This window comes from Piliocolobus tephrosceles, chromosome 16 (assembly GCF_002776525.5).
Source record: "Piliocolobus tephrosceles isolate RC106 chromosome 16, ASM277652v3, whole genome shotgun sequence".
NCBI lineage: Eukaryota > Metazoa > Chordata > Mammalia > Primates > Cercopithecidae > Piliocolobus > Piliocolobus tephrosceles.
Window position 1 is genome coordinate 50,971,767 of NC_045449.1, and position 20,788 is coordinate 50,992,554.

The 20,788-nt window shown below is 54.1% G+C and overlaps 1 protein-coding gene across 2 annotated transcripts in view; it reads left to right on the forward strand.

Annotated features, from left to right (window-relative positions):
• Positions 1–1,799: 1,799 nt before the first annotated feature.
• STAT5A (signal transducer and activator of transcription 5A) overlaps positions 1,800–20,788 on the forward strand; it is a 23,843-nt gene continuing 4,854 nt past the window's right edge. Inside the window, exons 1-14 of one of the 2 annotated variants that reach the window (XM_023204086.1) lie at positions 1,800–1,883; positions 2,274–2,829; positions 3,638–3,775; positions 4,102–4,258; positions 6,181–6,270; positions 9,866–10,040; positions 13,302–13,432; positions 13,657–13,808; positions 14,242–14,397; positions 14,803–14,982; positions 17,886–17,973; positions 18,074–18,196; positions 19,151–19,243; positions 19,738–19,944. In XM_023204086.1, the coding sequence (XP_023059854.1) occupies positions 3,648–3,775; positions 4,102–4,258; positions 6,181–6,270; positions 9,866–10,040; positions 13,302–13,432; positions 13,657–13,808; positions 14,242–14,397; positions 14,803–14,982; positions 17,886–17,973; positions 18,074–18,196; positions 19,151–19,243; positions 19,738–19,944 (1,680 nt within the window). In that variant the 5' untranslated portion in view covers positions 1,800–1,883; positions 2,274–2,829; positions 3,638–3,647. Of the gene's footprint in view, positions 1,884–2,273; positions 2,996–3,637; positions 3,776–4,101; positions 4,259–6,180; positions 6,271–9,865; positions 10,041–13,301; positions 13,433–13,656; positions 13,809–14,241; positions 14,398–14,802; positions 14,983–17,885; positions 17,974–18,073; positions 18,197–19,150; positions 19,244–19,737; positions 19,945–20,788 lie in introns of those variants that run through there. The other variant, XM_023204087.2, reaches the window with a different exon arrangement.

Genomic DNA, 20,788 nt, shown 5'->3' on the forward strand with positions numbered 1-20,788 from the left:
CTACTCCCTTAGGTGCCCTTTGCCCATCCTGGGAAAGTTCCACAGCTCCTCCTCCTCCCCACTGCATCTCAAAGGGAGAACAGGCACAAAGAAATGGAGAGAAACCTAGACAGAATCAGAGAACTAGATGGAGACCTAATGAGACAGGGAGAGACACAGAGAGAATAAAAGCCAGAGGAGGGGCTGGGCGCAGTAGCTGATGTCTGTAATCCCAGCACTTTGGGAGGCCGAGGCGGGCGGGTCGCCTGAGGTTGGGAGTTCAAGACCAGCCTGACCAACATGGAGATACCCTGCCTCTACTAAAAATACAAAATTAAAAATACAAAATTAGCCAGGAGTGGTGGCATATGCCTGTAATCCCAGCTACTCGGGAGGCTGAGGCAGGAGAATCGCTTGAACCTGGGAGGCTGAGGTTGCTGTGAGCCGAGATCGAGCCATTGCACTCCAGCCTGGGCAACAAGAGCGAAACTCCATCTCAAAAAAAAAAAAAAAAAAAAATAGCCAGAGGGGGAAATATGCAATGAAAGACACAGATATTCGGGGCCTTACAGTCAGAGACCAAATGAGGAGACTGTCAACCAAGGGCACAGCCACTGGGCACAGGGTCAGGGTGGGTGGCATGGGAGGGCTCTGAAAACACAGCCACACACCCTTTTAGGCCCATCCTTCCCGTTCTGTTCTCTGGCATCTCAATGCTAGCTTTTTAGGACCTAGGACTACCCACACTAAAGCCAAGCCCAGCCCAACCAAGACAGATGTTTGGTGGGTGGGGCTGCCTGCTGGAGCAACAGGCTTCTGCAGGCCCTGGAGGAGGAGTCTAGAGAGGTGGCTGCCTGGAAGAGAGCAAGCAGGACCCCCTCTCTTAAGCAGGCACCCCCACCCCATCAGGTGCCCAGATGTCAGTACATGGCAAGGGTGGCCCTCTGCCCTCCAGACCTGGCCGAGAGGACTTGAAAACCTGAGGAATCTGCTCCCATCAACTGACTTCCACACCTCCCTGAAGGGAATTGCTGGAGGGCACAGGTGCCAAGTGGGACCCAACCAAATGTGACAGTGGGTTTGTATCCAGCCACCGACAGGCTGTGTGACAGTGGCAAAGTCACTTCCCCTCTCTGGCCTTTGTTTTTCCACTTGTAAATCATCTTTATGGTCATTTCCAGCTGTGGCACTTGGCTTTCATTCCAGGTGATCCCCTAGCTCTGTGTCTGACCCTCCCCTGCCAAATCCATTGCTCAGAGTGGGAAAGGAGAGGAGAGGGGCTATACTTCCTCCTCCCTGGGGCCCCCTGCAGAGTATCTGGGAAGCAAGGCTTCCCTACATCCTCCATGCACCCCCTTAGAGTTTTCAATTCCTTTCCTCGTGATCCTGCCAACTAAGACACTGTGACCACACAGGGAAGGTGGGGAGAACCCAGACATTTTGGTTTCTGCAGCTTTAAAGTTCTTTTTTTTTTCCTCTGAAGTTAAAAGAATGAAACTGGGAGAGGTAGTAAGGGGCAAGAAGAGAGAGTGGGAATGGAGAGAAAAGGGCAGCTCTGAGAAGCAGATGGGGAGGCAGATGAGAATGCACCCGCCCCCCACCCCCAGCCCAGGACATGCAGTCTTGGCTCAGCTGTGCTGTGAGTGGGCAGCTGGGCTGGCCCCTCCTCTGGTGCTGCCAACCCGCTGCCAGGCAGAGGGGAGGCCCAGAGGAGAGGGAAGCTGGGCAAAGGGGATGGAAGGCGCCCAGCCCGACCTTACCAAACCCCTTGGGCCTCGTGGGAAGGGGCCTCTTGGAGAGGGGGACTGAGGCTGTAGACAGGATGTTCACTGCTGTGGCAAGACCTGTAGGCAGTTTCGAAGTTGGGAGGACTCAAGACCTTCCCTTCCTGGACTTTTCTGAAGGTAGAAACAGCCTCATAAATAACTAGCCTGGGTGAACGGGGGCTTTGGTTAGTTTATGGATCACAGTAGGCTGGTGAGGCCACGTGCCCACTGTGTGGCCCTGGGTGGCCCTGGGCAAGCCCCTTCCCCTCTCTGGACTTCCACTTCTTACCTGCAAATTATGGAGAGGGGGAGGGCTGAAACACATGACTGCCAAGGTTCTTTCCAGTTCCTCTGTCAGGGTTGAGTTTAGACGGCGGGAGTAAAAGAAGGAGGGAGGTGCTGCGGTGGTGGGCTTCTCTAGCCTCCCTACAGTTTTGCCTCTGAGGTCACAAAACCTGTGGCCCCCAAGACACACACGCGCACACACGCGCGCGCGCACACCCCCCACACATTTGTGTTTTAATCTAGGGGCTCAAAAGATGGCACGCGTCAGAGCTGGAAGGCATCGCCAATTGGTCCACCCTTCCCTCCTCCCTTTTTGCAGATGAGAAAACTGAGGCCCAGGTTTGGGATTTCCAGAGCCTGGGATTTCCCAGCACCCCCCACCAACCACATTCCCCCGGCTATTCTGACCCGCCCCGGTTCCGGGACGCTCCCTCGGAGCCGCAGCCGAGGGCCGGCTGGGACTCCCGGGGGACCCCGCCGTCGGGGCAGCCCCCACGCCCGGCGCCGCCCCGCCTTGCCGCCCGCCGGAACGGCCGCCGCTGTTGCGCACTCGCAGGGGAGCCGGCGACCGAGGGCGGAGGCAGGGAGGGAGCGAGCGGGGCTGGGAGGGGTGCTGGCGCGGGCTCGCGAGCTGTGTATGGTCTATCGCAGGCAGCTGACCTTTGAGGAGGAAATCGCTGCTCTCCGCTCCTTCCTGTAGTAACAGCCGCCGCTGCCGCCGCCGCAAGGAGCCCCGGCCGGGAGCGAGAGCCGCGGGGCGCAGAGCCAGCCCGGCTGCCAGACGGCGCGGCCCCACCAGGTGGGTGGCCCAGTGGTGCGTCCTGGGCGACGTGCAGAGAGGGGACACTCGACTGCCGCCCCTGCACCTCCGACACCCGGAGCCCGACGGCCGGGCGGAGCGCGGGGATCAGTCCCCGGCACCGCGAGGGAGTTGGCACAGCGCCGACCAGGGAAGAGGGACGGGGGTACGTGGGGACAGGGGTCGGGGATGAAGGGCGGTGGCCAGGGAGGGCGCTGTCCTGGCACGCCTCATAGAGGGAGCACTGTCGGGCTGGACCCGGGGAGACACTAGTGCACAGCTGGGGGAGCAGCTGAAAAGGGGAGCGCCCAAGTCCCCAGCCTTCTCTCCTGGACAGCCCCAGCCACGTGCCGGAAAAGCCCTAGCCGTCGAGCGGGAGCCGTCGGCGCTGGCCTAACTTCGGGATGTAATATCTCCCTTTCCCAGAAACTGGACCCTAGGCGGGCTGGGGGGATCCTTGCAGCCCTCTCCAGAGGGCCTGTGGGCCTCCCGCCTTCAAGTTTCTCTTTCAGTTTCTAGCCGTACCCCCCACTGGGGAAGCTCCGGTGGGGCAAGGGGAGAGGAAGACGGGGAGGGCACCTGCTTCTGCAGAGCACCTTCTCCTCCTCTTCAGCGGGTTCCTCGTTGGAGGGGATGGGCTGCCCTCCCCTGCTCACCATCTCTGTTCCCGAACAAGAAAGCTGTCTGTGGGTGGGGAGGGGCCTGGCCTGACCGCGGTCCAGGGATAGGTAGGCATGGCAGGGCCAGGGGCAGGCCTGGTTCCTTGGCCTCTGCAGAGGAGAGGGCTTCAGCGCTCGGCTCGCCCTAGGTGAAAGGCCATGGCGGGCTGGATCCAGGCCCAGCAGCTGCAGGGAGATGCGCTGCGCCAGATGCAGGTGCTGTACGGCCAGCACTTCCCCATCGAGGTCCGTCACTACTTGGCCCAGTGGATTGAGAGCCAGCCATGGTAGGCACATCCCGCCCTGCCCCTCCTCAGAGGGTCCCTACCATCCAGGCCCTTTGGCCTTTAGTTCTACTCATGGTGGTTTGGTGTGACTCTGGTCCTGCCTGTCCTTCTCTGTGCGGAAGGGGTGGTGTCCCAGTGAAAGGGGAAGCCTGGGAGGACAGAGAATGGTTTTAGACTCTGATGTCTGTGGAGCTGCTGGGAACAAGCCTTGTGGGCCCTGGAGTGCCCTCGGTCATGAGCCTGGGGTTTCCACTTTATTCTGGGTCTCTGACCTCCTTGCCCAAGGAGGTGCCACAGTAGATTTTTCTCTCCTGCCCCGCCCCAAGGGATGCCATTGACTTGGACAATCCCCAGGACAGAGCCCAAGCCACCCAGCTCCTGGAGGGCCTGGTGCAGGAGCTGCAGAAGAAGGCGGAGCACCAGGTGGGGGAAGATGGGTTTTTACTGAAGATCAAGCTGGGGCACTACGCCACGCAGCTCCAGGTGGGTGTGGGCTCTGGGCCACCTACGGGGAGGCAGCATCATCTTGTTCCAGCATCAGAACCCCTGGGTTTTTTCCTGGCCTGGCCACTGACTCACCATGTGACCACGAACTGATTGGGAAGTTTTCTTTGATTTCCCCCACCCCCTCTTTCTAAATTAGACCTGTCGGATTTCTTTAGCATATTGCAAAGCAAGGGTGGGAGGTGTTTGTTGCCAACGGAGGGAGATGGCTGAACTGGCCTTGTGGAGGAAGCAGAAGGGATGAAGGGAGACTGAGTCAGGATTCCTGTGTTGGAGAAGGGAAGACCAGCACTCTAGAAATGAGGCAACCAGACCTCCCTCTTGGGCTTTTTTCAAGGTGAGAGAGGAGCTGTCCCAGAGACAAGAGCTGGACACAAGGGCTTTGAATTGAGGGTTTAGAAATAAGATGTAGCTTCTTCTTTACTTGAGGAGTAGGGGTATGGAGGAAGAGAGGGAGTTTTTGTGGAAGCAGGAAAGGGGTGTGGGTAGTGATCATAGTCAAGCATTTATTAGAACTCACTTATGTTTCCTAGAGAGCCCTTCAATCCAGACAGCAGGGTGCCAGGGAAATACAAGTTCATCCCAGAAGAGGGGAAAAATAGGAGAAACCTGAGGGGAACCAACATAGGAGGCCAGGGGCAGGGTGGTGGGAAGTACCTTGACCTTGGCATCAGATGCCCTGAGTCTGGAGTCATCTGCTCTCTCACTTGGTTGCATCTGGACAAGTACATAATGTCTCTCAGTATCAGTTTTCTCATCTGTGAAATGGGGATTATAGTTTCTTATGTCCTAGGGTTTCCATGCTGTTAGTGCAGTGGTCCCCCACCACTTTTTGGCACCAGAGACCGGTTTCAGGGAAGACAATTTTTCCATGGACCAGGATTGGGCAGGGAGGTGGTTTGGGGATGATTGAAGGGCATTACATTTATTGTGCACTTTATTTCTATTATTATTACATTGTACTATGTAATGAAATAATTATACAACTCACCACAATGTAGGATCAGTGGGAGCCCTGAGCTTGTTTTCCTGCAACTAGACAGTCCCATCTGGGGGTGATGGGAGACAGTGATAGATCATCAGGCATTAGATTCTCATAAGAAGTACATAACCTAGATCCCTCGCACGCGCAGTTCACAATAGGGTTAGCATTCCTATGGGAATCCAGTGCCACTGCTGATCTGACAGGAAGTGGAGTTAAGGCTGTAATGCGAGCAATAGGCAGCAGCTGTAAATCAGATGAAGTGTCACTTGTTTGCTCACTGCCACTCACCTCCTGCTGTGTGGTCTAGTTCCTAACAGGCCACGGACCTGTACCAGTTCATGGCCCAGGGGTTGGGGACCCCTGGGTTAGAGTCAAAAGAGATGGTACATTGAAAGTGCTTCATAAGACCGGGCGCAATGGCTCACACCTGTAATCCCAGCACTTTGGGAGGCCGAGGCAGGTGGGCCACCTGAGGTCGGGAGTTCAGCCTGACCAATGTGGAGAAACCCCGCCTCTACTAAAAATACAAAATTAGCTGGGCATGGTGGTGCATGCTTGTAATTCCAGCTACTTGGGAGGCTGAGGCAGGAGAATCGCTTGAACTCAGGAGGCAGAGGTTGCGGTGAACTGAGATCACGCCTTTGCACCTTTAGCCTGGGCAACAAGAGCAAAACTCCGTCTCAAAAAAAAAAGGGAAAGTGCTTTATAAACTGTGGGTTTTTAATTCACTCCAAACCAGATATGAAGATGTTGGAGGGGAAGATGAGGATGAGGAATGGACAGATAGAGGTGTCTGGGAGGCTCCCTGGGAAAAGCTAAGGCAGAGGCTGAAGGAGAGGAAGGGCTGGGCATGGCATGGGACTGGCATGGCTGGAGCAGAGGTTGGCTGCTGGAGGCTGCTGTTGGATTCTTTCAGAACACGTATGACCGCTGCCCCATGGAGCTGGTCCGCTGCATCCGGCACATTCTGTACAATGAACAGAGGCTGGTCCGAGAAGCCAACAACGTGAGTGTCCCTTGGGGATGGGGAGGGGTGTTGAGAAGTCCTTCCATATGCCTTTCTCTCCAGAAACAACTGTGTTCATAGAAAACAGCAGCACGAGGAGAGCACCAAGAAGATGAGGGACGTGGGCAAGTGTGAGAGGTGGCAGCATTGCACGCCGTGGTGGAGTGACCCCCTGGGTCCAGTCCCTGGCTCTACCACTTACTAGCTGTGTGACTTGAGCAAGTTGCTTAATCTCTCTGAACCTCTGTTCCTACTGTCTGTCCTTCTTTCCTTCCTTCCTTCCTTCCTTCCTTCCTTCCTTCCTTCCTTCCTTCCTTTCTTTCTTTCTTTGACAGAGTCTTGCTCTGTCACCCAGGCTGGATCTCAGCTCACTGCAAGCTCCGCCTTCCAGGTTCACGCCATTCTCCTGCCTCAGCCTCCCAAGTAGCTGGGACTACAGGTGCCCACCACCATGCCCGGTTAATTTTTTGTATTGTTAGTAGAGATGGGGTTTCACTGTGTTAGCCAGGATGGTCTTGATCTCCTGACCTCGTGATCCACCCACCTTGGCCTCCCAAAGTAGTGGGATTACAGGTGTGAGCCACCGTGCCCGGCCCCTACTGCTCTTTTTTCCCCCTGAGACGGAGTCTTGCTCTGTTGCCCAGGCTGGAGTGCAGTGACACGATCTCTGCTCACTGCAACCTCCGCCTCCGAAGTTCAAGCAATTCTCTTGCCTCAGCCTCCCGAGTAGCTGGGATTACAGGTGCCCACCACCATGCCCAGCTAATTTTTTTGTACTTTTAGTAGAGACAAGGTTTCACCATGTTGGCCAGGCTGGCCTTGAACTCCTGACCTCGTGATCCACCCGCCTCAGCCTCCCAAAGCGCTGGGATTACAGGCGTGAGCCAGCGTGCCCGGCCTGTTCCTACTCTTGTAAAATGGAGATAGCAATCATACCTATCTGTGTCAGAAGAACTAACACAGGCAGGCTTAGAGAAGTGAGGCCCTGGGAGGGGTAACGGGGATGCATCTCCCCAGTTCTGAAATAATAAGAGCACTGGGCATCTACATGGACAATGGCACAGTGCTCTACTATCTGCAATAGAGCAAAATGAATTTCACAACATGACGTAACAGTTAGAAATCTTAGAACAGTGACCAGAGCAAAGGTAATATTATTTATTTATTTATTTGTTTGTTTATTTTTGAGACTGAGTCTTACTCTATCATCCAGGCTGGAGAGCAGTGGCGTGATCTTGGCTCACTGCAACCTACGCCCCTTGAGTTCAAGAGATTCTCATGCCTCAGTCTCTGGAGTAGTTAGGATTAAAGGGACCCACCACCATGCCCGGCTACTTTTTGTATTTTTAGTAGAGACAGGGTTTCACCCTGTTGGCCAGGCTGGTCTCGAATTCCTGACTTCAAGTGATCCACCTGCCTCGGCCTCCCGAAGTGCTGGGATTACAGGCATGAGCCACTGTGCCCGGCCTATTATTTATTTATTGTTGTGGACACGATTTCAGGATGTACTCAGTAGGCATTTATTGAGGTCTTACAGTACATCTGATGCTGGGCTATCATCAGAGAAACACATAAAGCCCTGGTTCCTGCCTGGAAGGAATTCTGGCAGCAATGGATTCTCTAGAGATGAGCTGAGTGCTAAGCGGGCCTACGTGGAAAAAGCACCCAACTCAGATTGGGGCAGGCTGGCAGGGGAGCGTCCTGAGGACAGGCATGTCTGAACTACAGTGGAGAAAGGCAGGAGAGGAGGGATGAATTTTCTAGTGAAAAGACAGCAGCTGTGAGAGCAGGAGGGCGTGAATCTTCTTATCACGTTGGAAGACTTGTAATTGGTCAGTGTAACTGGGGAGAAAGAACCAAGTAGGGGGTTGCCATGGATAAAAATAGAGACACCCAGGCGTAGTGGCTCACACCTGTAATCCCAGCACTTTGGGAGGCTGAGGCAGGCAGATCACCTGAGGTCAGAAGTTTGAGACCAGCCTGGCCAACATGGTGAAACCTGGTCTCTACTAAAAAATACAAAAATGAGCTAGGCATGGTGGCGGGCACCTATAGTCCTAGCTACTCGGGAGGCTGAGGCAGGAGAATCGCTTGAACCCAGGAGGGGGATGTTGCAGTGACCCAAGATTGCACCACTGCACTCCAGCCTGGACAACAGAGCGAGACTCTGTTTCAAAAAAAAAAAAAGAGAGAGAGGGGTTAGAAACCAGGTCACAAAGGGTCTTCCAGCACAGCCCCATGTCCCTGACCTGTTGCCATCACAGAGCTACATGCAAACCTAAAAATGACTTCAGCCTCATTGACAAATCCATGTCCACGGTGCTGGTGTTGTCATGGTCTGGCAGCTCATTCCTTCCTCCAGCCATAAAGCTGTTCCTGAACACCGCTGGCGTTCTAGGCCTTGTGGATTCTGTAGTACACAGGAAAGACAAGGTCCTAGCCCCTGGGAACCTCACAACCTTATGCAGGGAGACAGACAGAAACACGTAAGCAAATACAAGAATAACACACTTTCAGATAGGAACAGCACTACTGTGAATTGGCTCATCAGAGATGACCCCTCTGCAACGGTACCAGCTGGGATTACAGGCATGAGCCACTGCACCCCAGCCCTGGCAGGAGGATCTGATACCAGAATGTTCCAGACCGTTGGAACAATAAGTGCAAGGGCCCCAGGGCAGGAACATGCCTGTGTGTTCAAGGAGCAGAAACAGAAAGCACACATTCCCAGGGAGCTGGAGATGGAGGTAGGCAGGGCTATGGCCAGCAGACACCATGGGAAAGGGTTTGGATTTTATTCTGAGAACAGTTCATTGGAAAGGCTCTGAGGACTTGGTCCCCTTCAGCCATGCGCTTCCTTCCTTTGTGACCTGGTTTCTACCCTACTCTCTCTGTATGTGTGTGTGTGTGTGTGTGTGTGAGATGGAGTCTCGCTGTGTTGCCCAGGCTGGAGTGCAGTGGTGCAATCTCGACTCACTGCAACATCCCACTCCTGGGTTCAGGCGATTCTCCTGAATGTGCTGAAGGAATGGCTAGATCCAGGGAGAGCTTGTTGATGCCTCTCCCCTAACTTCATTTCGGGATCTCCAGGATGCCTGTGGGAAGTTCGGCCTCTTTCCTCTTCCTTCGATCACAAGGGGGTCTTAAGTGAGATGATGTGTGTTCACACAGCCCTGTTCCTCCCTATGTCCCTAGGATCTACTGCAGTCCACGGCATTGGGTCAGCAAATAAATGTAGAGCGAGGGGTCATCATCATTAGTGGGAAAACCCAGGTGAAACCTGGGACATGTTGAGTTCTAGTCCCTGGGAGGGAAGTTAGATGGCCCCTGTTTGTATACTCTGGTGGAGGCAGCTCTGACATAGACATTTGTACTTTGAAGGTGCCGTTATCTGCTGTTATCTACCAGTCACCTGTTTCTCCTCTGTCTTTCCCTTTTCTATCCCAATTCTGGCAAATGACTCCTTCTGATGCAAATGACCCTCCTTTCTTGCCCTAGTTTGGGGTGTGGAGTCTGTAGTATTGGTGTTTCCTAATGCCTGTGGTCTTCTCCCATCCTCTTTTCCCCGAGTTATTTCCACTCCGTCTGTCTCCAGTGCAGTTCTCCGGCTGGGATCCTAGTTGACGCCATGTCCCAGAAACACCTTCAGATCAACCAGACGTTTGAGGAGCTGCGACTGGTCACGCAGGACACAGAGAATGAGCTGAAGAAGCTGCAGCAGACTCAGGAGTACTTCATCATCCAGTACCAGGAGAGCCTGAGGATCCAAGGTGAGGCGCGGTGGAGGCACAGTGTGCATCCTGAGGGTGGGAGTGAGGAACATTCTATGGGCTCCTAGAGGGTAGGGCTTGGTCAGTGTCCATCTCCTCAGCACTTTGCCCAAAGCCTGGTAGAAGCAATGGCTCCCGGTGACTGAGCCCCTGCCGTGGGTCACACTTGGCACACATTATTTAATTCAACCCTTTCAACAAGCCTATGAAGTGAACAGTTGTGTTATCTTTCCTTTGGTAAAAGTGAGGTTGAAAGAGAACAAGTAACTTGGCCTAGGTTGTCTGTAAGTTACAGAACTGGATCTCAGCTAGAGATATATCATAAAATTCCTATACTTTATTAACCAATATTCTCTCCTTAATGGTATATATTCTGTAAATATCTACATAAATAGGTAAATATGAACAGTGCTCCCTAACCAGAGGGAGGACTTGGATCGGAAGTCTTCTGGTTGAACCGGGCTGGGAGAGGTGGAACTTCTAGAGTGGGCCTTCTTGCGCCTCACGGATAGGATGTGGGCCTGGGAGAAGAGGTGACAGTAGAAAATTCTCATGTGTCCTAGGTCTATAGTTTGCCAATGGCTCCCATGAAAAAGATATAGGGAAATCAAAAAATCGAATTAGCTTGGAAGAAATTAACCCCAGGTACAATTTGAGGAGTCATGGGACGTGGTCCATCTATTAATATGTCCCATTTCAGACTGATCCCAGAAATGTACCACTCCTTCTTAGTGAGAACAAGGGGTGTCAAACTGCTTTTTCCTTTACTCTTTTTAATCTGGTTTCTTAAGGTAGACCTTAAGTCATTGATTTTAGACCTTTCTTCTCTTCTCTTCTTTTTTTTTTGAGACAGTCTTGCTCTGTCACCCAGGCTGGAGCACAGTGGCATGATTTCGGCTCACTGCAGCCTCTGCCTCCCAGGTTCAAGCAATTCTCGTGCCTCAGTCTCCCGAGTAGCTGGGACTACAGGTGCAGGCCACCACGCCCAGCTAATTTTTTTTAGAATTCTATTGTAACTATTTAAGCTCTCTTCCTAACCCTGCAGTGTCAGTGCTTTGTGTACACTGAGACCAGCCCAGTGCCTGAATGTTGTAGCTATTATGTAAATACTTGCAGGATAATTCTGAATATTTATTTATTTATTATTGCCCACGCTGGAGTGCAGTGGCATGATCTCAGCTCACTGCGACCTCTGCCTCTCACGTTCAAACTATTCTCATGCCTCACCCTCCTGAGTAACTAGGACTACAGACATGCACCACCACGCCTGGCTATTTTTTTTTTTTTTAGTTTTAGTAGATACAGGGTTTTGCCGTGTTGGCCAGGCTGGTCTCAACCTCTGGCCTCAAGCGATCTGCCCGCCTCAGCCTCCCAAAGTGCTAGGATTATTGGCGTGAGCCACTGCGCCCAGCCAATACTGGCAGGATAATTCTTTTTTTTTTTTTTTTTTTGAGACGGAGTCTCACTCAGTCGCCCAGGCTGGAGTGCAGTGGTGCGATCTGGGCTCACTGCAAGCTCCGCCTCCTGGGTTCACGCCATTCTCCTGCCTCAGCCTCCCGAGTAGCTGGGACTGCAGGGGCCTGCCACCATGCCCTGCTAATCTTATGCATTTTTAGTAGAGACGGGGTTTCACCATGTTAGCCAGGATGGTCTCAATCTCCTGACCTCGTGATCCGCCTGCCTCGGCCTCCCAAAGTGCTGGGATTACAGGCGTGAGCCACCGCACCCAGCCCTGGCAGGATAATTCTAAGAGAACTTCCCCTCATCTGAATCTATCCCAGACTGACCCCAGAAGAAGGGCAGCTCCTTCTGAAAATGGAAACGGAAGATTTGGGGCTGTTATTCCTACCCAAGTCCTTAGACTGTTGACAGTATTTCTGATCCCATGCCTGGCTTTTCTGTTTCCTGTGCGTAGTGGTGTATTAGGTTTGGATTCAGGTTGGGTTTGGATCCATCATTCAGTGTCTTCTCAGTCCCATTTGTCAAGTTCACTCAGCAGAAACACAGACTGTTGATCTGCTTTTGCCAGGGAAGGCTCAGCTACCTCCAGTGGAGTAGGGAAATTGCTTCCTGTCTCCCTGGCCTCCTTCCCAAAAGCTTCTGCAAATTTCCAGGAGAGACCTAAGTGGGTCCCTTGCATAGGAAGGCTGGGCCCAGGTGTTGGGATCACCACCACCCTCCCTGTGGCTGGGCAGGATTCCCGAGGTAGCCATAGAGACGCCTCGGATCCGTCTGTGCCTGGATGATCCTCTTCCTGCTCGATACCTGCAGTGAGATTGGAGCCATATTTCTGAGTTCTAGCTCTGGGCTGTTCCTGGCTACATAGAGTTGCTTTTGTCTGTCCCAGCTTGTGCATCCCATGGGACAGGGCTGGGGTCAGGGTGACATGACCCTCAGGGGCCAGCCAGGAACTCGACTGAGACATGCTGATGCGCGCATCTTCTGACTCAGCTCAAGCAAGGATGCTGGGCTGTTGAGAAGGTGATGGGAAGGGATTAATAGTCCCAGCGTGGTGGAGAGGGGCTGTTGTTGGGAGGGTGGGGTGGGCCTGCTTGGTGGTGGCTGTAACTGTGGACATGTCTAGATTCTTAGGCTGGGTTATTGATACACAGGTGCTCCTGTGTTCCACATTCCCTGTGTCTTACGTATTTTATAATGGATACTTTTTGTTTTTTTTTTTTTTTTGAGATGCAGCCTTGCTCTGTCTCCTTGGCTGGAATGCAGTGGTGCTCTCGGCTCACTGCAACCTTTACCCCCCAGGTTCAAGTAGTTCTCCTGCCTGGGCCTCCTAAGTAGCTGGGATTACAGGCATGCACCACCATGCCCAGCTAATTTTTGTATTTTTAGTAGAGACAGGGTCTTGCCATGTTGGCCAGACTGGTCTCGAACTCTTGACCTCAAGTGATCTGCCTGCCTCAGCCTCCCAAAGTGCTGGGATTACACGCATGAGCCACCACACCTGGCCACATGATGGATACTTTTATTTTTTGAGACAGAGTCTTGCTTGTGTCACCCAGGCTGGAGTGCAGTGGTGCGATCTCAGCTCACTGCAAGCTCCATCTCCTGGGTTCACGCTATTTTCCTGCCTCAGCCTCCCTAGTAGCTGAGACTACAGTGCCCACCACCACACCCGGCTAATTTTTTGTATTTTTAGTAGAGATGGGGGGTTTTACCTGGCTCCAGAACGGGTGAGTGCGCTTCCCTGGGCCTCCTGTTGGACACTGGGAAGTGACGGTCATGGTTTCCTATCCCTTCCTCTAGCTCAGTTTGGCCCACTGGCCCAGCTGAGCCCCCAGGAGCGTCTGAGCCGGGAGACGGCCCTCCGGCAGAAGCAGGTGTCTCTGGAGGCGTGGCTGCAGCGCGAGGCACAGACGCTGCAGCAGTACCGCGTGGTGAGTGGGGTCCTGGCCCTATCCTGGGCGTAGGTGCCATAAAGTCAGTCTCTGGGGACCCAAGGGAGGGACCCGGATGAGAGCAGAACTTGGGAGGGCAGGAGGCCTTTTCTCCTGGGGGCCATGCGAGGCAGAGCAGCTCGGCCCTGCCCTGCCATGTCCCAGCAAGGCCCTGCGGTGTTCTCTGGGAGCCCAGAAGGGGCTGCTCTCCTCCCTTCCCTCAGGAGCTGGCCGAGAAGCACCAGAAGACCCTGCAGCTGCTGCGGAAGCAACAGACCATCATCCTAGATGACGAGCTGATCCAGTGGAAGCGGCGGCAGCAGCTGGCCGGGAACGGCGGGCCCCCCGAGGGCAGCCTGGACGTGCTACAGTCCTGGTAATGGTGTGGGGCGGCCAGAGGGCATGGCAGGAGGGGCTGGTGGGGACCCTGGCTGCTTCTGCCTCCTGTGCTGGCTCCTGCAGCAGGCCCCCTCCATCCTGGGACAGCTCTTGTTTCTCCAGGGGGCCTGGTTCCTGAATCAGACTTTGGTCCCCCATCCTGTGCACCTCCCCCAGGAAGGGGGCTGCTGTCCTGGGGGTGGGAGAGAGCTCGGGTGTGTGGGGTGATGCTCGGGCTGTTTGGGCCTAGTCAGGGTCGCCCCTCCTGTGTACGTTTCTAATTCTGGGAGGCAGGGAGCTCTGCTCTTCCCAAGGGTGGGAGGTGTGGTGAAAGCACAGAGCCTTCCTGGGGGAGGGGGGCTGTATCTTGGGACCTGGCGTCTGTGCGGAGAAGCCATTGTCCTCCTGTTGGCCTTGGGACTCCCGTGCAGGTGTGAGAAGTTGGCCGAGATCATCTGGCAGAACCGGCAGCAGATCCGCAGGGCTGAGCACCTCTGCCAGCAGCTGCCCATCCCTGGCCCAGTGGAGGAGATGCTGGCTGAGGTCAACGCCACCATCACGGACATCATCTCAGCCCTGGTGACCAGGTGACTGCTGCCTGTTGGCCATGCCCAGGAGCTTGGGGCAGCTCCAGACTGCGTGTGGGGGGCCGCAGGTGCCTTCCAGACCAGCAGATCCGCTTCGTGCCTCTCATCCCTCCCCACTCCGTCTCCAGTTGCTGTGGCTGCTGGGTGCCGCCCTTGCCCGGTTTCTCCTGTGGACACTGCAAGAGATGGCCTTGGGCCGCAGCCCATGCCGGCTGCTGTGTTATCTCACTCCCCTCTCCATCCTCTCCCTGGACTCTCACGGCTTCCCCGGGAACAGAGGCTGTGCCCGTGCTCTTCACCTCCTGAGCCCCACGGGAGGCAGCCCCACCCCCACCACAGGAGGACTGAGAGCCCTTTCCCCTGCGCCAACCCCTCATCGTACGTCTGTCCCTGTGTCCCCTGCAGCACATTCATCATCGAGAAGCAGCCTCCTCAGGTCCTGAAGACCCAGACCAAGTTTGCAGCCACCGTGCGCCTGCTGGTGGGCGGGAAGCTGAACGTGCACATGAACCCGCCCCAGGTGAAGGCCACCATCATCAGTGAGCAGCAGGCCAAGTCTCTGCTCAAGAACGAGAACACCCGCAAGTAATTGTGCCTCTCCCTTCCCCTGCCCAGACTTAGGTGTGGGGGACCTGCACCCCCTCTCTTTGTCCTTGCATCCAGCCATGTCTTGTCCCCTAGTTTACCATGTTGCCCAGGCTGGTCTCGAACTCCTGGACTCATGCAGTCTTCCCATCTCAGCCTCCCAAAGTGCTGCGTTGACAGGTGTGAGCCACCACGCCCAGCCGAGTATCAGTTCTTTACCCTGGGGATGGTGTGGCTGCCAGAGAGCTGAGGCTCACCGCCACTGTGCAGCATTGTGAGAGACTGTCATACCACTTTCTCTTGAAAGTGTGTTGCTTCACACCGTTGTAAATTCAATCATGTCAAACCATCATTAAATCTGGACAGATGGTACACTGCCCTCCTCCTACTCAGAGACCTTCCCCGTTCCGTTCCTGCAACAAGCATGGTGCTAGGCTAGATGCGGTGGCTCACCCCTGTAATCCCAGCACTTTGGGAGGCCAAGGTGGGAGGATCACTTGAGCCCAAAAGTTTGAATTGGACAACATAGGGAGACCCTCATCTCTACAGAAAATTTTAAAATTAGCTGGGCATGGTGGTGCACGCACCTATAGTCCCAGCTGTTCAGGAGGCTGAGGTGGTAGGATCACTTGAGCCTGGGAATTTGATACTACAGTGAGGTATGATTGCGCCATGGCATTCTAGCCTGGGCAACAGAGTGAGACCCTGTCTCCAAAAAAATCACACAAAGTATGGTATTGCAGCCGTGTTCTAGAACCTGTGCTACGCACCGAGGACGAAACTGTGATCTCAACAGAACTGGGCTGTCTCCTTGCCCAGCCCCTTGACCAGCAGAGCAGGCAACAGATGCTGGGAAATGCTGATGGTGTAGCCATGTGGCAGGGGGACATGTAGGGCACTGAGAAAGGGGGTCTTGATGCAGGAGTAAAGAAATGACAGTCTTAGGCTCCTGGTGGAATTAGAGGGAGCTAGTGATAGGGAGGCAAGTAGCAGAGAGGGAGGACTTTCAGGCAGAGCCCATGTGCCGCGTCCTGAGGGAAGAGTACAGAGAGGCTGTGTATGGCAGAGTGGGGAGGTAGTGTCCAGTGTGAGGGCAGGCCACCCACAACGTATGCAGGGGGTGAATGAATGAGTGAGTGAATGAGTGATGTGGAAGACATGGCCCCATCCCTTGTCATCCAATTAAAAATGTTTACTGAGGCTGGGTGAGGTGGCTCACGCCTATAATCCCAGCACTTTGGGAGGTGGAGGTGGGCAGATCACTTGAGGCCAGGAGTTTGAGACCAGCCTGGCCAACGTGGTGAAACCCTGTCTTTACTAAAATACAAACCGGGCTTGGTGACATACACCTGTAGCTCCAGCTACTTGGACCTTTAGTCCCAACTACCAACTACTCTGAGGCAAGAAAATCACTAGAACCCGGGAGGCAGAGGTGGCAGTGAGCCAAGATTGTGCCACTGCACTCCAGCCTGAGCGACAAAGCGAGGCTCTGTTTCAAAAAAAAAAAAAAGCCAGGCGCAGTGGCTCATGCCTGTAATTCCAGCACTTTGGGAGGCTGAGGCGGGCAGATCATGAGGTCAGGAGTTCACGACCTGCCTGACCAACATGGTGAAACCCCATCTCTACTAAAAATACAAAAATTAGCCCAGCGTGGTGGTGGACACCTGTAATCCCAGCTACTCAGGAGGCTGAGGTAGGAGAATTGCTCGAACCCAGGAATTGGAGGTTGCAGTGAGCCAAGATCGTACCATTGCACTCCAGCCTGGGCAACAAGAGCAAGACTCTGTCTCAAAACAAAACAAAAAAACAAAAACAAAAAAACTTTACTGATTTCCTACCATGTGATCCGGGGTGAAGATGAAGACAAATGATCTTCTCACTGCCTTTGAGCTTGCATTGCAGCTGGGGAGACTGATGAAAATACACTTCAAAAGATCAGGCAGGGCCACCCCAATGATAGACACTGGAAAAGAAGTTAAGACAGAGCAATCTAGGCTGGGTGCGGTGGCTCACGCCTGTAATCCCAGCACTTTGGGAGGCCAAGGTGGGAGGATCATTTGAGGTCAGGAGTTCGAAACCAGTGTGGGTAACATGGCAAAACCCAATCTCTACTAAAAATACAAAAATTAGCCAGGTATGGTTGCACGTGCCTGTAATCCCAGCTACTTGGGAGGCTGAGGCAGTAGAATCACTTGAACCTGGGAGGTGGAGGTTGCAGTGAGCCGAGATTGCACCATTGGCCACTCCAGCCTGGCCAAAAAGAGCAAACTTCTGTCTCCAAAAAAAGAAGAAAGAGCAATCTGTTGGCCTTGGAGATATGTTAAAGGCGGGGGTGAGGGAAGGTCAGCCTGGTAAGCTTCACCAGATAAGTGGTCCAGGAAGGCCTTTCTGGGGAGCTGTCTGGGCTGAGACCTGAAGGAGGAGAAGGCTAAGAGCGTTTGGGGTGACAGGAAGAGCAAGGGCCAATGTCCAAGCCTGGCATGTTCAGCAGACAGCCTGGGCCAATGGGGCTTGCATGTCCTGAGTCAGGGGAGAGGAATTCAGTGAGGCCAGGGAGGTAGGTAGGTGTTGAACATAAGGATACTCATAGACTGTGGTTGTGGTTTTTATCTTAAGTGCATTAGAAGCTACTGGAAGTCCCCAAAGCCCCTCACATCAATCTTGGTATCTGAGGAATTTCTAATAATAGATCCAGACCTCACCACTGGAGACCTTGCCTTGGGTGCTGGGCAGCAGGTTGATGGAGAAGTCAACCCAGAAAGATGCCAAGAAATACTCTCAGGGGATGGGGCAGGGGCTTTTGGCAGGGCTGACCTGAGTGAAGACCCCAGCCCAAGGTGTGGACAGGACCATGCTTCTGGCCTGGGGCCTGTGTGGAGCTGGGACTCCCCTCTCCATTGCAGCGAGTGCAGTGGTGAGATCCTGAACAACTGCTGCGTGATGGAGTACCACCAAGCCACGGGCACCCTCAGCGCCCACTTCAGGAACATGGTAAGGACAGGGCCCACCCTCAGAGGGCAGGTCTGCCCAGAGCCGAGTCCTTGTAAGCAGCCGCCGTCTCCCTGTTCCCCTGTCACCTCCCACCCTGCAGTCACTGAAGAGGATCAAGCGTGCTGACCGGCGGGGTGCAGAGTCCGTGACAGAGGAGAAGTTCACAGTCCTGTTTGAGTCTCAGTTCAGTGTTGGCAGCAATGAGCTTGTGTTCCAGGTGAAGGTGAGGCCCCCAGCCCTCCGCCCCAACTGCTGCAGTTCACCCAGGAGGTGGAGGGGCCTGCCCTGGGACTCCTGGCCGCATTGCCATTGGACAGCCTGCGTTGACTCTGGGTACCTGTTTGCTAGGTTATAATCTGGGACTAACCCAGACAATGTAGGCAATGGGCTAAGAAGAAATTGGTTTGTTTGTTTGCTTGTGCCTACATTTTATTGGGAGGGGTTTGTGTTTGGAACTGTGGGTGAGGAAAGTGGGTTGGGACCAGGTGTGGTGGCTCTCACCTGTAATTCCAGCATTTTGGGAGGCAGAAGAGGGAGGATTGCTGGAGTCCAGGAGTTCAAGACTAGCCTGGGCAGCATAGTGAGAACCTGTATCTACAAAAAAAAAAAAAAAAAAAAAGTCAGGCATGGTGGCATGCACCTGTACTCCCAGCTATTCTGGAGGCTGAGGCAGGAGGATCACTTGAGCCCAGGAGGTCAAGGCTGCAGTGAGCTGTGATTGCACCATTGCCCTCCAGTCTGGGCGACAGAGCGACACCCTGTCTCCAAAAAAAATAAAGTGGATTGCGGCCATACGTGGTGTCTCATGCCTGTAATCCCAGCACATTGGGATGCCAAGGCAGGTGGATCACCTGAGGTCGGGGGTTTGAGACCAGCCTGACCAACATGGAAAAACCCTGTCTGTACTAAAAATACAAAATTAGCCAGGTGTGATGATGCACGCCTGTAATCCCAGCTACATGGGAAGCTGAGGCAGGAGAATCTCTTGAACCTGGGAGGCAGAGGTTGTGGGGAACCGAGATTGCACCATTTCACTCCAGCCTGGGCAACAAGAGTGAAACAACGTATCAAAAAAAAAAAAAATACATTAAAAATAAAAGTAGATTGGGCACGTTGCCTAAGCAGAGGGCACATGGTGGTCACGCCCCATCAACTTGGGTTCCTCTGACTCCTGTAGACTCTCTCCCTACCTGTGGTTGTCATCGTCCACGGCAGCCAGGACCACAATGCCACGGCCACCGTGCTGTGGGACAACGCCTTTGCTGAGCCGGTGAGTCCTCGTGGGAGCCCTACCCCAGCCTCCCCAGGCCCTAGGACTTGCCCCACCCCTTGGGCCCCTGCTGAGTGGTCCTTCCTCACCCCAGGGCCAGCCCAGAGGTGAGGTAAGGCCAGAAGGGCTGGGGTGCTGGGCGCCTGCCTTCGGCCATGGCCTTGTCTGGGTTCCAGGTTCCTGGACTGGGGTCTGTGAGGTCTGTGAGTTTGGTCTTTGGATCCTGGTCTGGGATCCTCCTTTGGCAGATGGCTTGGGTCCTTCCTCTCTGTCCTCTGTGCCCCCACCCCCTGCATTGGCTTTCTTCCCTGCAGGCTGGGGTTGCAGCGCAAGCTAGTGTATAAAAGCCGCCGCATTTCTTACCCTTGCATTTGTGTCACCTGTCTGGATCTATTTCAGTCTCCCCTGTCTCTCAGTGTCTGTGTATCTCATGTGTGTGTGAACATTTTCAACTCCCTTAATCTACCTTTTCCCCTCTCTTCTCTCCTTCTCAGGGAAGGGTGCCATTTGCCGTGCCTGACAAAGTGCTGTGGCCACAGCTGTGTGAGGCGCTCAACATGAAATTCAAGGCCGAAGTGCAGAGCAACCGGGGCCTGACCAAGGAGAACCTTGTGTTCCTGGCGCAGAAACTGTTCAACAACAGCAGCAGCCACCTGGAGGACTACAGCGGCCTGTCCGTGTCCTGGTCCCAGTTCAACAGGGTAGGGGCCCGGCCACCAGCCATCCACCAGGGCCCATGGGGGTCTGTCGCTCCTCTGCCTCACAGGTTACTGCCTGGTCTAGCACCCCACTCTCCACCCCCAACTACCCTCTCCTACAACCAGGAGAGATGGGGGCCCCTAGCCTCAGGAAATGCAGGCAGGGGCTGTAGGAATGGTGCTCAGTGATGAAGCCGGAGTGAGATGACAGAGGGCCTCAGGGCTGGGAGTTGGGATCCTTGGGTTCTGGGCCTAGATGTGTTTGCTAATTTTCTTTTTTTTTTCACAGACAGAGTCGCACTCTGTCACCCAGGCTGGAGTGCAGTGACATGATTTCAGCTTACTGTAACCTCTGCCTCCCGGGTTCAAGTGATTCTCGTGCCTCAGCCTCCTGAGAGGCTGGAATTATAGGCGTCCACCACCATGCTGGGCTAATTTTTGTATTTTTAGTAGAGACGGGGTTTCACCATGTTGGCCAGACTGGTCTCGAACTCCTGACCTCAGGTGATCCGCCCACCTTGGCCTCCCAAAGTGCTGGGATTACAGGCGTGAGCCACCGTGCTTATGGCTCTGGCTCTGCTTCTGCCTCTTTCCTCACTAATTTTTAAAGACTCATCCATTCTCTGTGCCTCAGTTTCCCCACCTATAAAATGAGGGGATGACTTTGGAGGAATGACTTTGGAGGCCCCATCCAGCCTGGATTATTCTCCTTTTTTTTTTTTTTTTTGAGATGGAGTCTCACTCTGTCGCCCAGGCTGGAGTGCAGTGGCCAGATCTCAGCTCACTGCAACCTCCGCCTCCCGGGTTCACGCCATTCTCCTGCCTCAGCCTCCCGAGTAGCTGGGAC